Source organism: Corythoichthys intestinalis, chromosome 19 (genome assembly GCF_030265065.1).
Source record: "Corythoichthys intestinalis isolate RoL2023-P3 chromosome 19, ASM3026506v1, whole genome shotgun sequence".
Classification (NCBI taxonomy): domain Eukaryota; kingdom Metazoa; phylum Chordata; class Actinopteri; order Syngnathiformes; family Syngnathidae; genus Corythoichthys; species Corythoichthys intestinalis.
Genome location: NC_080413.1, coordinates 3709065 through 3724510, shown reverse-complemented (window position 1 = coordinate 3724510; position 15446 = coordinate 3709065). Strand labels below are relative to the sequence as shown.

Below are 15446 nucleotides of genomic sequence, written 5' to 3'. Positions count from 1 at the left end.
CAGAAATAAAACAACAACAACAAAAACACCAAAAAGCAGCACCAAAATTAGAAAAAATATACATATAAAATAAATCCCCAAAAGACACATGCCCACCATACAAATAAACAACACCAAATACAGCAAAATAAAATTTTGAAATATTAATATTTAGAAATAAATGAATAATAAAAAAAAAAAAAAGTGATACCGTATCGGCCTATACCAAACATTCAGGTATCGAAATCAGGTGCAAAAAAAAAAAAAATGGTATTGGTGCAACTCTACGTATTAGATTTGTAATACTGACCCTGTAATTACAACAGTATCTGCTCTGAGTAGCCATCAGCTCTATAAGTTGCTTTGTAGTGATAAACAAAATCTCCCGGCGACAACATGTGTTCCACTTGTGCAAGCGCTACTCAAGCTGTGTCAACAAAACCCGCGCACACGTGCACATGCGGCACATTACTTGGCAAGAATCCCGCGCGTGCTTATCAACGTATGCGAGCGTGCGCGTGTCGCTATGTGACAAGTAAGCTCGTCGCGAGCAGCTGTCGCCGCGCACGCCCTAAACTCCGTAAGTTAAAGCCACGCTCCGCGGATTCCAGGCGTGCGCTCCCACCCGGGCGAAATCGGGACCGGGGGCACGGTGCACTTGCGCCCCAAGGTCGAGTCGAAAGGTCAGGGTAGGGGTGGGAGCCAGGCCGCGTTTATTGCGCTGAAATTCCAGATGTCAAGCGGCTCGGGGAGATTTCAAGAGCAGCTATTGTGATGGGATTATGGGGAATTTTTCAATGTTTGCTAGCGTTGCTAGCGATACTAACCTCCGTGAAGTTGGCCCACTATCACAGGGGTCCCCAACCTTTTTTGCACCACGGACCGGTGTGATTTGGGTCTTTTTTTCACGGCCCGGTGTTCTGTCAAATTTTGCACCCTTGTAAAATTTTGCTCCCAAAGCTTTTGTGGCGGTGAAAAAAGCCCTTTTTTATATTCAGTTGGACTCTCAATGTTATCCAACGGTGCTAAAAAACTATTTACATCATAAACATACATGTGCAACACGGAAATGGCGTAAATTAATGCTTAACGACACGGCGAAGTCGTTAAGTGATAGAGCTACGTGCAGTTGTTGTGTGCACCTAACAGAGCAAATGTAAGGTAATATTCCTTTCTTTAAAGAAAGTTTGTAGTGTGTACTTTGCGATCGCTGCATTTTTAATGCTACCCGCATGCCAAATTTGTCAGAACACCGGCAACGTGCGCAGAAAAATACAGCAAATATAAAATAACATTTGTTTTTAGCCCCGTCGTGTTAAGTGCAGGGAAAAAATACAACTCACCCGCTGACTCAGTAGGAGGCCTGAGGGGCCGTTTACATGGTGACTTTCCGAGAATACGAAAAATTTCAAATTCGCATTTGCGTTTGCGTCTCCATTTGAACAATGTCGCGATTCCGCTTAAAAATGATGTAGTATTCATGCCAGGCCTTAGGGGGCAGTGCAGATTTACTGGGCGACAGAGAATGACGCACTTTGACCCCACCAAGCCCCCTCAGCCCGGGAAAAAAATATGCCCGCCCACTCGAAGCAATGTCATTTTTGTTTTGTTCAAAAAGGCACAAAAATTGAAACGTTCAAAATATTTAATTTAAAATACAATTAAAACTGTAAATTAAAGCCAACATTCCGCCATATTTGCTGTTTTTAATGTTTAGTAGCACCGCTACGCACGCCCAATGTGACGTGTACGAGTGCTGACGTTAACAGCGCAGTCTCGCGCCGCAGGAGCCTTTGATATGCATGCCGAAGAAGCCCCCCTCAACCCCCCCCAAATCGGATTCTTCCACTTTGGAGGCAGGATTCAGAATTTTTCGTCTTCGCCTTCTGTCTTTGCCAACACCATATGCACGCGAGGTGAGTCCGCAACTCAGTCATTGCGTCTTTGTGTGGCAGATTTGCCATGTAAACTAGGGTGACCATATTTTGATTTCCAAAAATGAGGACACTCAGCCGGCCTCAAGATACTTGAATTTTACTCGAACTTCACTCAAAGACGTAATATATATATATAATGCAGACCCATGGAAATGTAGTCCAGTCAATACAGATACACAAAGTAGGCTATGTGCCAACTAAACGTTTTTATCAATTACTATCACAACAATTGTCCTTGACAAATTGTTATTCCCATTCAATTGATATTCTCATTCAATGTTCTAGATTGCACACAAACAATAACCAAAGTAAACTGACAAACTATTCAACCAGCATGTTTCCAAACGTAGCAGTTCAAAACTACGTTTCCCATAATGCCTAGCATGGTTTAGCTTACTGATAGCTTGCTGACGCAAAACTCAAACTTTGCTAGAAAAGTTTACAATCATCGGCAGCGCAACGATGCGACATCAAATGGGATTTTACAGTCAAAGCTCCGACAGAAGTCAACAGTTGCCATTATTTTCGTATTTATCGTTAAAAACTTAACAACTGGGCAGGCGTTGTGGCCAAATTGTCAACCCAGTAGATGGCGGTAATGCCTCATGATAGGGGTAAACTGCCAACAAAAACAAGAAGACCTACTCCTTCACTCCCTTCTAGTAGGAGCCATGTCAACTGCTGCCACTCAGCGGCCAGATGGATTCTCTCCTTAAATTGCTCCTGTGAAAAATCATAAAAACTTGACATTTTTATGAATTTATAAAACCCGCCCGGACGACGAGGATACTACGTGAAAGTAGGACTTGTCCGGGCAAAAGAGGACGGTTGTAAACTGCCCCTGAGTTTGTTTCGTTGAGACGAGATGGTCCCGAGATGGGAGAGTGAGAGAAGCTAGCATCACAAATACACGATGTTGGAAATTGTAGCACAGTTTTCAGTGCGCTCCTAGCGATGTCTGGATATTCCGCAATGACTTTAATCCAGAACTTCAGTAGAGTTGTTATCTCAAATGTACGTTTAAGGTCGCCGTTATTTGCGATCTCTACAAGCTGATATTCCTGTTGCACAGACATACTCGAATCACTCGGTTTATTCACATACGGGTCACGAATCCACTCCTTCTCGCTTCGTGGGTCTTTAGTGATAGGAAGTAGCATGAATTTTTTTTTTCTTCGAGGTTGTAGGCACATCTTCTGGCTCGTCAGGTTCCCTTTTCCCCGTAAAAAGTCTGTCCAAAGACGTCTGTTTTTCAGTCATTCTAGTGTCGGGCTAATTATTTCCGGGAAGAAATGTGATTGGTGACGAACTACATCATACGTTATTATCGACGCCAAGCACACATAGACATACAAAACAAGATTTAGTGCTAACAGTCCAATCAAAGCATTTCTATGACGACCTCCTATCCTGTAGTTGTATATCTAGAGTAGACAGGGATATTGGTGTGTTAAGCGGCACAGGCTAAAGTCAATCGGCCAGAATGCAGTCATTAATAAATTATTTATTATTGCTGCGCGGCCCGGTACCAAATGCGCCACGGACCGGTACCGGTCCGCGGCCCGGTCGTTGGGGACCCCTGCACTATCAGACGCAAATTTGTATAAAAATTATGTCATTAGTTTGTGCAGAAAAGATTTTTGTTTAAGGTATTTAAAATTGTTTTATAGGTCAATCTGAGGTCAACTAGCCCTCCATTTCGATTAAAAATGGCTAAAATTTGTGTCAATTGTTTGTGCTACGTTTGTGCTGTAAAAATGTTTGCTTGTGCTGCTATCGTTTTATATATATTGAGATATTAACTTCGAATGATGACGTCACTCGCAGCTTTTCCGTATCAAACTCCCGCGGCTGACGGGGCGTACCAACTCTCTCAATAACAGAGGGGTCACCCAACAACTAGTGCAAACGTAGCACAAACAAATGTCACCCTTTTGGATCCATTTTGCAGTAAATGGGGGGACTTGAGATATTAATTACGAGTGATGACGTCATGGCCCCGAAAGGCTGTCATTCGTTTGTGTTAGTCAAAACGGATTGGACGTCTCTCCCCGTCAATGGCAGTGAAACACTGTCAGCCCGGTTGATGGAAGCCATTTTTTGTCAGGTCTTTGTCCAAAAACAAGGGTGTATATCCTGTTTTTCCTGAGCCCACTGGTCCCAAAATAGCGCAGCGGCAGCATGCACTGCCAAGCGAGGTTATCGGCGCTCTTATCACATCCCGTATTGTTCGCTACCAGGCGGCTCTTGCAAAGATATACAGTAGCATGCCTGCATTGTGCAATCCAGTACATTTGAAAGTAATGCTTGTAATGGGGCTAAACCATTGCTTGTTTGGTAAGAATGGATGTATTGAGGGAGGGCTCAAAAAGTCACTCACTTTGTTGTTATTATTAGTGAGGACACTAAATCAAATGGCTACTGTTCTGTGATACGTGGACAAATCAGATACTGTGATTCTACGATTGGACGTCCATGACCGCAGTCATGAGTTAAAAGACTTAAAACGTAAATATAAAGCCAAGATAACATTTTAAAATGGTGATGTTATTCAGTGATTAATCACAATTTTTTTGGGTGCAATTGACGGCAATAAACTGCCACTGTTCGTCACGATAGTCCTTGCTTCATGACTATTGACTCATCGTTCTTCACCGAAACAATAACAACATTAGCGCCAACGCGACACCGACAATTCGAAAGCTAGCAAACAAAAAAACAAGAGCGCAGAAGTGACTAATTGAACATGACATTTCAAAGTTGGACGCGATCGCGGAGCAAACCCACTCGATTGTTTTGTCGGTTGCCTTAAAGACTGCATTAAATCCAGAAATCATGGCAGAAATGCACAAAAAGACAAGCACAAAAAAACTAAATAAACCCATCAAAATTACCTTAAAAAAAAGCTCACAAAAATGAACCTAAAATAAAACACCAAAAAGCAAAACAAAGAACAAAGCCCACAAAATTTTTTTAAAAAATGGTATCAAAACCACAAAGAATACAAAAAAATAGAAACACAAAAATACTCCCAAAAAATACCCAAAAGATTTCGCAAAAATCCCCCCCAAAATACACAAAAAAAACAATAAATAAATAAATAAAATAAACTTGCAAAAAAAAACCAAAAAAGCACAAAAAAAACAAAAACACAAAACAACACCCCCGAAAAATCACAAAAAACACCAAACCCAAAAAGAAAATCACAAACACAAAAATACCTCGAAAAAAAATCAAAACACAAGCCACAAAAAAACAACACCCAAAAAAAACAAAAAAAAGATTAAAACAATCCACAAAAATAAACCTACAAAAAACACAAAATAACACCCACAAAAATTTTAAAAAATAATTCACAAATAATTCACAAGCCACAAAAATAAACCCACAAAAACAAAACAGGACATAAACCCCACAAAAACGCAAATTAACGCCCCCAAAATCACAAAAAACACCAAAAACCAAAGAGAAAATCACAAACACAAAAATCCCTCGACAAAAAAAAAAAAAACAATCCACAAAAAAAAAAAAAACACCCAAAAAACCTAAGATTAAAACTATCCAAAACAAAACTACAAAAAACCACAAAACACAAAATAACTCCCATAAAAATGACAAACAATTCACAAAAAAACAACACCCGAAAAACCTAAAAAAAAAGATTTTTAAAAATCCATGAAAATAAACCCACAAAAACAAAAAAAAAAGGGACAAAAAAGCCCACAAAAAAACACTAAAAACACCACCCCAAAAGATCGCAAAAAACACCAAAACCACAAAAAAATCACAAACACAAAAATACCTCGGCAAAAAAAAAACCAATCCACAAAAATAAAACAACCCCCCCCCCAAAAAAAAAACACAAACAACGCCCCCCAAAATAACAAAAACCCCAAAAACACAAAAATACCCAGAGGGGAAAAAAAAAATCCACAAAAATAAAACAATCCCTGCATAAAACCCACAAAAGAACACCCCTAAAAAAAAGTAAAAACAAACAGCAAAAATAGAATGTATTAAAAAATATAGAAAAAAAAACAAAGTAAAATAGGAGGAATTTATTAATAAATTTTAATCTAATAAATTTCTTTTTTATCAATTTAAAAATATATATTTCCTTGTAGTTTCCTAACATTTTACATTATCACATTTTCATTTGGTATTAAATGTCAATATTTTGTACTATTTTCTTTAAATTAACAGACGTTTTTATTTATCCAATACATGACATTTATTTCATTAAATTTAATTCCTATAATTTGATTTTATTTTAATCCACTTGATTTCATGACACAGCACTCAATCACCCTCGGGCTTGTCTATGATTTTATGTGACAGCACATTTTTCCCAGCCTCAGCTGTCTGATAAGCATAAGAGACGAGAACGCGAGACGTGACCTTTAGCGCGACGCCGTGCGAAACGCCACAAAAACCACTCCGAGGCCAAAGCGGTTTAGTAGTACGTCGCCTAACAGAAAAAAAGCGGTCGACATCATAAAGCCTTCCCGAAACCGGTCGGTCCGGTCCCGTTCGTTTGCCGACGAGTGCAAAAACAAGCTTATTTTTCCACATCGATGTCACGCAAGTTTGGCGTGTTTTTAATTGCTCGCCTGACAAACGTCATCTATTTTGAGTCGGACAACAATATGACGTGTAATGGATCAGATGTCTTGTGATCTGTGATTACACAATGACAGAGTAATCATGTGATAACGTCTGTAGAATAGTCGAACAAACTAGTTACACTTAAGCGCCACTAAGGGGTGACAAAGCATGAAAAACAAAGACTGAGGCTTGACGGCATTTACATGTAAAATGTGATTCATTATGCGAAAAATTCATGATAAGAAAGCCACTCCAGAACAAAGTCATTTCGTATCGTAAATCACCACATTATAATCACTAAATGAAAGATGAGATTCTTTTCTATAAGCAAGAAAAATGGCTGAATTCCAGTCTTTTTTCTTTCTTCGACTCTTAAGTAATTAGCCGATCAGCAGATTGCTTGATTTCATCAAAATGCAGCGGAAATCTGCAGATACGCAAACGGATCTCTAAAAATCGCTGCCATCTAGTGGCAGTCGGTCAAATCGCTTCCAAGCTTTAAATTCACAGTAAAGCAGCATCAGAGTCTTCCTGTCGTCCCTCCCAGTTCAGATAGATTGGACGTCTATTGCTGTCAAGAAGCAATAAGAACGCACTGACCTTTTCTCAACTCAAGTTTGCACTGAAATGTCACAGTCATTGCACTGCTAATGCCACAACATTGTCACATGCATCTCACTAAGTAATATGCAATATACAGTGGGGCAAATAAGTATTTAGTCAACCACTAATTGTGCTAGTTCTCCCACTTGAAAATTTTAGAGAGGCCTGTAATTGTCAACATGGGTAAACTTCAACCATGAGAGACAGAATGTGGAAAAAAAAACCAGAAAATCAAATTGTATGATTTTTAAAGAATTTATTTGCAAGTCATGGTGGAAAATAAGTATTTGGTCAATATCAAAAGTTCATCTCAGTACCTTGTTATTTACTGTTGAGGTAATTATCGAGGTTTGATTGATTAAATATTTGCTTGATTGATTGATTGAATATTTGCTTGTGCTCATATATACCATAAATAATACATATTGCCATATTTTTCTTACTAATATAACCAGTAAATGATTATTGCTTGCGAAACCAGGTTGTAGTATAATGCTTAAGTGTTACAAAGAGTAAAAGAGGGTCGGGATGACAACTGCCTTGCTTCATGGCCGCATCATTGCGTAACTAGACCTTCTGAGGCATCTTCAGCACCTGGTGTCTGGACTTTCGTCTAGACCTTCGAGGACAATTTTCCATCCGAGGACATCTTCCATGGCCGCAGCGTTGCATAACTGAAGTGTCTGGGTCATTTTGACTGTTTACATGATTGTTTTGACTGTTTACATGATTGTTTACATGAGCCCTTGCTTACACACGTGTATTTACTTAGTTCCACCTACATGCACACACATATCCAATCGAAAACCACATGGGTGTCTCCAGTTTGTTCGCCCCCTCCCTCAGGGCGGCATCCATTTTTTTTTTAGGACAAACCCCTAAATAAAATACCCAGGAGGGTTTTTTCTTTAGATCAATTTTGGTGACTGGCACGAGTCAATCTTTTGCTCTCCTTGGCCAAGAAAACTGAGTGTCTTCTCTCCTTATTTTTGGGTAATTTTACAATGTCTACCTAAGGATCTATTTTTGAACTTGACATTTACCCTTTGTTGGCAATAACGGAGGCTAAACGTTTTCTGTAACTCTTCACAAGCTTTTCACACACTGTTGCTGGTATTTTGGCCCATTCTTCCATGCAGATCTCCTCTAGAGCAGTGATGTTTTGGGGCTGTCGTTGGGCAACACAGACTTTCAACTCCCTCCACAGATTTTCTATGGGGTTGAGATCTGGAGACTGGCTAGGCCACTCCAGGACCTTGAAATGCTTCTTACGAAGCCACTCCTTTGTTGCACTGGCTATGTGTTTGGGATCATTGTCATGCTAAAAGACCCAGCCACGTCTCATCTTCAATGACCTTGCTGATGGAAGGAGATTTTCACTCAAAATCTCTCGATACATGGCCCCATTCATTCTTTCCTTTACACAAATCAGTCGTCCTGGTCCCTTTGCAGAAAAACAGCCCGAAAGCATGATGTTTCCCAGAGGCGTCGCGTCCCATTAGGCAAACGAGGCAATTGCCTAGGGCCCCCAGACGGGCCAACAGATTTAGCACATGCAGCTTTACTGCACTGTCGCAGCGACAGTGCCAGTGAAAGCCTTGTGTCTGAGTTCCCTGAAGAGGCCCCTTCACTGGCTCTACACCCCCTTCCCCCATGTGACTCAGAGTGAGAGTGAGTGGCGATTTGGCTTTTTTTTTAATTGGCATACATCCAAAATGAAGAGAAGTTATCCTTCTGGAAGCGACAAAAGAAAGAAAAAAAAGAAGAGGAGAAAAGGAAGAAAGACAGCGGTGAGTGTACTATGTTACTGTAGTTTTATGTCCGAATGTAGTAATAGCCAGGCACTTTGAGTGTCCTAAAAAGCGCTCTATGAGACAGAGGCGTTATTATACTTTTATTAAATATGCTATTGCTCCAAGTCCAACTGTCCCCCTTACTTGCACACGCTGGAAGGGCCCCATGTTGCTTGTTGCCTGGGGCCCCCGGGGACCCTTGCTACTCCTCTGATGTTTCCACCCCCATGCTTGACAGTGGGTATGGTGTTCTTCGGATGCAATTCCTTGCTGATGGAAGGAGATTTTCACTCAAAATTTCTCAATACATGGCCCCATTCATTCTGTCCTTTACATAGATCAGTCGTCCTGGTCCCTTTGCAGAAAAACAGCCCCAAAGCATGATGTTTCCATCCCCATGCTTCACAGTGGGTATGGTGTTCTTCGGATGCAATTCAGTATTCTTTCTCCTCCAAACCCGAGAACCTGTGTTTCTACCAAAAAGTTCTATTTTCCATAACACATCCTCCCAGTCCTCTTCTGGATCATCCAAATGCTCTCTAGCGAACCGCAGACAGGGCTGGACGTGTACTTTCTTCAGCATGGGGGACACGCCTGGCAGTGCAGGATTCGAGTCCCTGGCGATGCATTGTGTTACTGATAGTAGCCTTTGTTACTGTGGTCCCAGCTCTCTGTAGGTCATTCATTAGGTCGCCCCGTGTGGTTCTGGGATTTTTGCTCACCGTTCTTGTTATCATTTTGACGCCATGGTGTGAGATCTTGCATGGAGCCCCAGATCGAGGGAGATTATCAGTGGTCTTGTCTTACATTTTCTATAGACCCCAATCACGTGACGTCTGTTAGGTCTAAACTTAATATTTGAACTAAGAAAACAACAAAGACCTAGGAAAGGACGGAGGAAAGATCAGACTTGAGACGTAGATAAATTTTCACTGGCGGCCACCAGGGAGAGGGTCGACAGCGCAGCACCCTTGCTCACAATTAGCCTCTCTCAGCCCCCTGCCTGAGGCTGCGTCTTTTATTGACAAGTGGGAGAGCATCCATTGCACATGCGTAAGTTTCGTTTAGCTGTTATGGTATCGTTTACTGAGAACAGAAACCAGAATGAAACATTATGGTGACGTTTACTGAAAACAGAAACCTTACTCTTTTCATTGTGTAAGCACTAAAGCACAAGCGAATAGACTGTTACATGAGAAAACATAATCATAACACCTAGTTTTAAACACACATAATTGGTTTAATTATTGTAAATACTGTTAGTGTGCAAAAGCATTAAAGCACATCTTACACGTCACAACTCCGCCCCCATTACTGGTAACGCCATATTGTCCGTCAGCTCATAGTGTTTACATATTACCGCTACTTAAATTCCTCCTATTACTGCGTGTTTTTCTGCTTGTCTAAGGAATCACCCCCTAGTAAACGAACCCAAAAACCTTCCTGACAATCGTTAACATTGATTAATCAAAATGGTGAAGGCAGGGGCGCTGCCAGGGATTTTGGGCCCCATGAAAAGATATCACTTTGGGCCCCACCACCAGTGCCGGGACACACACACACATTTAGAGTATCAACTACGTAATTTCTTGCATTCTGGTGAATTTTTACACACTAATTTGTGCATTTTCTGCACTAATTTAAGATGAAAATATATTTATGTAAACATACAGCGTACAGAGCAATAATGAATAGACTGATATCATCTTTAAGAAATGTACTGAAGCCCATCTTTTACAATCTAAATATATTTTTATTAGAAATATTCTCAAATACCACAATGAATGACTTAAGTTAAAACAAAACTTTTATTCTAACAATACTACAGCATACATTAACGCCAATCAAAAAAACAATCTTTAGAATGATATAACAAACAAAGCGAACACCACACATACACACACACACACACACACACACACACACACAAGCAATCACACTCACAATTACAAACAAAGCGAGCAGATTGCAGGTTGCTCAGCCTTAGTCACCAAGAGCCCAGCGCCGAGCCTTCTTGATAGCAAAGTCAGTGATCAAATCATTAAAGTCTAGCTTCCTAGCCAACTGACATTCAATGGACAACATGGCAAGACTAGAAAGCCTGTCCTGACACATAGTGGACCTCATATAATTTTTTATGAGTTTTAGCTTACTAAAAGCTCTCTCGCCGCCTGCAACCGTTACGGGGAGTGTGCAAAATATTCGTAAAGCGATGCACACTTCTCCAAAAATGCTTTGCAGCTGCATCTTAAAAATTGCATTCAGGAGACCAAGAGAGCACAAGTTAGGGGGGAATGTAGCAGTATACACAGAGTTCAGGTGTCTTACTGAAGATGGTCCTGGCTCTGTAGTGTACATAAAATGACAAATATAACAATATCTTCTATATTATTCTAGTATCTTAATTTAATTATTAATTATGTATCATTCATTAATAATAATAATAATTATTATTAATTATTATTACTTATTACTATTTGTCTCTTAGCCACTGATATTTTATGTGTGGTGTGGCAGTGTTCAAGTTGATTCCTCACCTCCTTCAGTTGGGAGTAAAGATGAGGCTGGCTCATAAAGGGTGTCAGGAGACAGGGCTGCTGAGCCAGACGCAGCAAGAGGAGTTGTGCTTGTGCCTATTACAACAGGCGAGGGCAGAGACAACTGTTTTGGTGTAGAGAGCTTGCGAAAGGGTTAACCTGCTGTACTAATTAAATGTAAGCTAAAAGTGGAGCAAACACTAGCTAGCAAACAATTACAGTATTTCATTATGGAGTAGGCTTAGCCCCATTTGAAAACTTACAATCTCCACTATAGGCTACAGCTCCGAAGCCAGGTCCCTTCCTTGTTAACTAACTAAATTTAATTGATGACAAACTCAATTCAATAAATTCTTGACAAACTGGATTTAACCAGATTAAAAAAAATCCACACCAACTTTCAACATCTGTATGATACCAAAAAATGCCGTCATTATTTGGAATTCATGTTCTTGAATTGGTCAATGTCGCTCACTGAGGTCGGGAAAATCCCGTATTTCTTACGGAGTGAGCTGGGACCTGCTTCTGAGTTTTCTAATAGACGTCGCGTGAGCTAAAATAACAGGTTAATTTTCAGCACTACACTGACACAATTTACACCAACCTTCCTTTGTGAAGTACTTTTTCACATCCTGTTGGCCTTTTCTACCGCTCTCCTGCTTTGCTTTATTTTCTTTCCTCTTTTGATAGCCTGATTTCTGTTTTGAAAACATTTTTGATGTAGCCTACCGCACGCACAGTACTCAGAGTCATTGACTGGTGTAAATGTGCACCGCTGCTCAGCCTGCGCGCGGTCTGATCAAAGGAAGGGCGGACGAAACCAATTAATGAAAATACGCGGGGGGGGTTTGCTGGCAATACATATGCTCTCTGGATGTTTACTTTTTGCCAAAAACAAAACAAGAAAAAGAAACCCTTCGTTTTATACCTTTTAAAATTATAATGATTAATATTTAAATTTGCAAACGATTACCTAATGCTCTAATTTTCTTTGTGGGCCCCCTCAGGCCATTGGCCCTTAGAATCAGTACCACTTTTCCCCCCTCTACGGCGCCCCTGGGTGAAGGCATGTGTGGCGGTTGGTTGCAGTAACAGAGAAGATAAACGGTTATTTTAGTAGTTGCTGTGTGCCCATTGTTAAAAGGGCAAATCTCTAAAGCAGCACGGTTTGTTTATCTCGGTCCATGATGCGTTTGTGTCGACAGCTGTTAGACAGCGGCGAAAACATCAATATGATGCCAACACGATCGCAGACATAATCAGACGGAGACTACGAAGCTCGTCGCCACGGTCGCACAGCAAGAAAGTGAACGCAACAACAGGTATTGTGCCGAAAAATAGCTGCCCTGCGTGAAATGTCCCCCCTGACGGGAGCGCCCACATGGAAATGACTTTCTTGTACCGTGAATATGGATTGTTTTACTCTTGCTGAACTAATAAATGTCATACCTGTGTGATTGTCATTGGGTTATGGTCGTGAAAACCTGTAGACTAATACATTTCTGTTCAAAGATGGTTATGTGGCCCAGTCCACGATTTGTTACTAAAATACAGTACTAATATTTTGTGTAATTTAATTATTTAAAACTGATCTTACAGTCGTAAATCCATTACTGCAATGCGTCCATGAAAACATTTGATGTTTTCACCTCAATAAAGCGTTATGAATAAGCGCTCCCGTCGGGGGGGGCATATCACGCCGGGCAGGTTTTTTTCGGCACACACCGGCCCGTTGTTGATCAAGTTTCATTTTACAATTGTGACAACGGTGACGCTCAGCTGACCAAATGTCGGTTTATATTCGGGCCGGTGCCGATTTTGGGTACCTAACTCCTCATCGTGACCTAAACTGGAGTATGATTGGAAATTTTGTGGTCTCAGGACGAGCTCTGACGCATGGGACGGGACCGGACGGGAGGAAACATCGGTTTGGCCATCAAATATGGATCTGGCGACTGGATCGACCGAAGCTTTTCCAAATAATGGCTTTTACGCAACTAATCCAATGAGTTTACAGCGTCTGAAAGCACCAGGGCTTCCATAATTTGCAAGTGAATCCACCTTTATTGGGGTCTATTGCAGATTCAGTCTTCTCAGCCTGGTGCAGGTCTACAATTTTGTGTCTGGTGTCCTTCGACAGCTCTTTGGTTTTGGCCATAGTGGAGTTTGGAGTGTAACTGACTGAGGATGTGGACAGGTGTCTTTTATACCGATAATGAGTTAAAACAGGTGCCATGAATACAGGCAACGAGTGGAGCCTCGTTAGACCTCGTTAGAAGAAGTTAGACGCTTTGACAGCCAGAAATCTTGCTTGTTTGTAGGTGACCAAATACTTATTTTCCACTCTAATTTGGAAATAAATTCTTTAAAAATCAAACAATCTGATTTTCTGTTTTTTTTTTTCCACATTCTGTCTCTCATGGTTGAGGTTTACCCATGTTGACAATTACAGGCCTTTCTAAACTTTTCAAGTAGGAGAACTTGCACAACTGGTGGCTGACTAAATACTTATTTGACCCACTGTATACACTAGTATATAGTGGTATGGAAAAGTATCAGAACCTTTTTGGAATTCCTCACACTTCTGCATAAAACCACCATCAAATGTAATCTGATCTTTGTCAAAATAACACAGATGAAACTACAGTGTCTGCTGTAACTAAAACCACCCAAACATTTATAGGTTTTCATATTATAATGAGGATAGTATGCAAACAATGAGAGAAGGGGGGAAAATAAGTCAGTGAACCCTCTGTCTAAGGAGACTTAAACAGCAACTGAAACCAATTTTTAGTCTGGTGTGTGCCCAATCGCTGATGAGTGGTTTAAAGCTGCCCTGCCCACTATAAAACACACACCTGGTAAGCATTGTCTGATGTGCATCAGTCAAAAGAGCTGTCTCAAGACCTGCGATTAAGGATTGTTGATTTGTATAAAGCTGGGAAAGGATCCCAAACCGTCTTTATAAGTCTGCCCATTAACCCAAAGAAATGAACAAATATGGCGCACTGGACTATAAGCCGCAGGATTCCAAAATGAGGGGAAAAAAAGTAGCGTTTTATAGTCTGGAAATTATGGTATTTTTTTAAGTGTACATTTTATTGAAAAATTAATACTTATGGTTTTTAATCACATTTTTACCTATTTCTAACGGGGTTTCTAACGAGTTTGTTAAAAGTGTCAAAATATCATTTTCATTTTGAGGAAATATAAGTGCAATTCAAAGCTAATAAAACTGTTCAAAACATCACAAGTGAAATTCTAATTGATAACAGAAAATTAAAATGCAGAAACTTACAGCCATCATGACAGCCACTTTCTTTCATGAAGCTTTTTATCGAGCAGGCTGTCATTTCACGTTCTGTGTCCAGATTGTGTTTAACATCAATTTTGGACAAGTACCACATGGCAGAAATGTTTGTTTGTTTGGGGTCAATTGCTGTGCTTTGCACCTGTGAAAGCAGTTGTAACCCTGAACGCAGACTTGCAGGTTCGGTCAATGCCAATAATCAGGACGAAATCATTCCTCAGCACAGGCTTAAGGCTGAACAAGGGCGTACACTACTGGCCAAAAGTATTGGCACCCCTGCAATTCTGTCAGATAATGCTCAATTTCTCCCAGAAAATGATTGCAATTGCACAATGCTTTGGTAGTAATATCTTCATTTATTTGTCTTCCAATGAAAAAACACAAAAGCAAATGGGTAGAAAAAATTTTAAATCATTATCATTTTACACAAAACTCCAAAAATGGGCTGGACAAAGGTATTGGGACCCTTTTAAAAATCTTGTGATGCTTCTCTAATTTGTGTAATTAACATCACCTGTTACTTACCTGTGGCACATAACAGGTGGTGGCAATAAGTAAATCATACTTGCAGCCAGTTAAAATGGATTCAAGTTGACTAAACCTCTGTCCTGTGTCCTTGTGTGAGAAAAGAAAGAATACCAAAGAACTGTCTGAGGACATGTGAAGCAAAATTGTGAAGAAG

The 15446-nt window shown here is 40.4% G+C and overlaps 1 protein-coding gene across 1 annotated transcript in view; it reads right to left on the bottom strand.

The window, feature by feature from the left end:
* The window catches only part of zc3h14 (zinc finger CCCH-type containing 14), a 47960-nt gene extending 33064 nt beyond the window's left edge, over positions 1–14896 (bottom strand). Inside the window, exon 1 of the mRNA XM_057823338.1 lies at positions 14753–14896. Within this exon, the coding sequence (XP_057679321.1) occupies positions 14753–14761 (9 nt within the window). The 5' untranslated portion in view covers positions 14762–14896. The remainder of the gene's footprint in view (positions 1–14752) is intronic.
* Between the last annotated feature and the right edge of the window lie 550 nt (positions 14897–15446).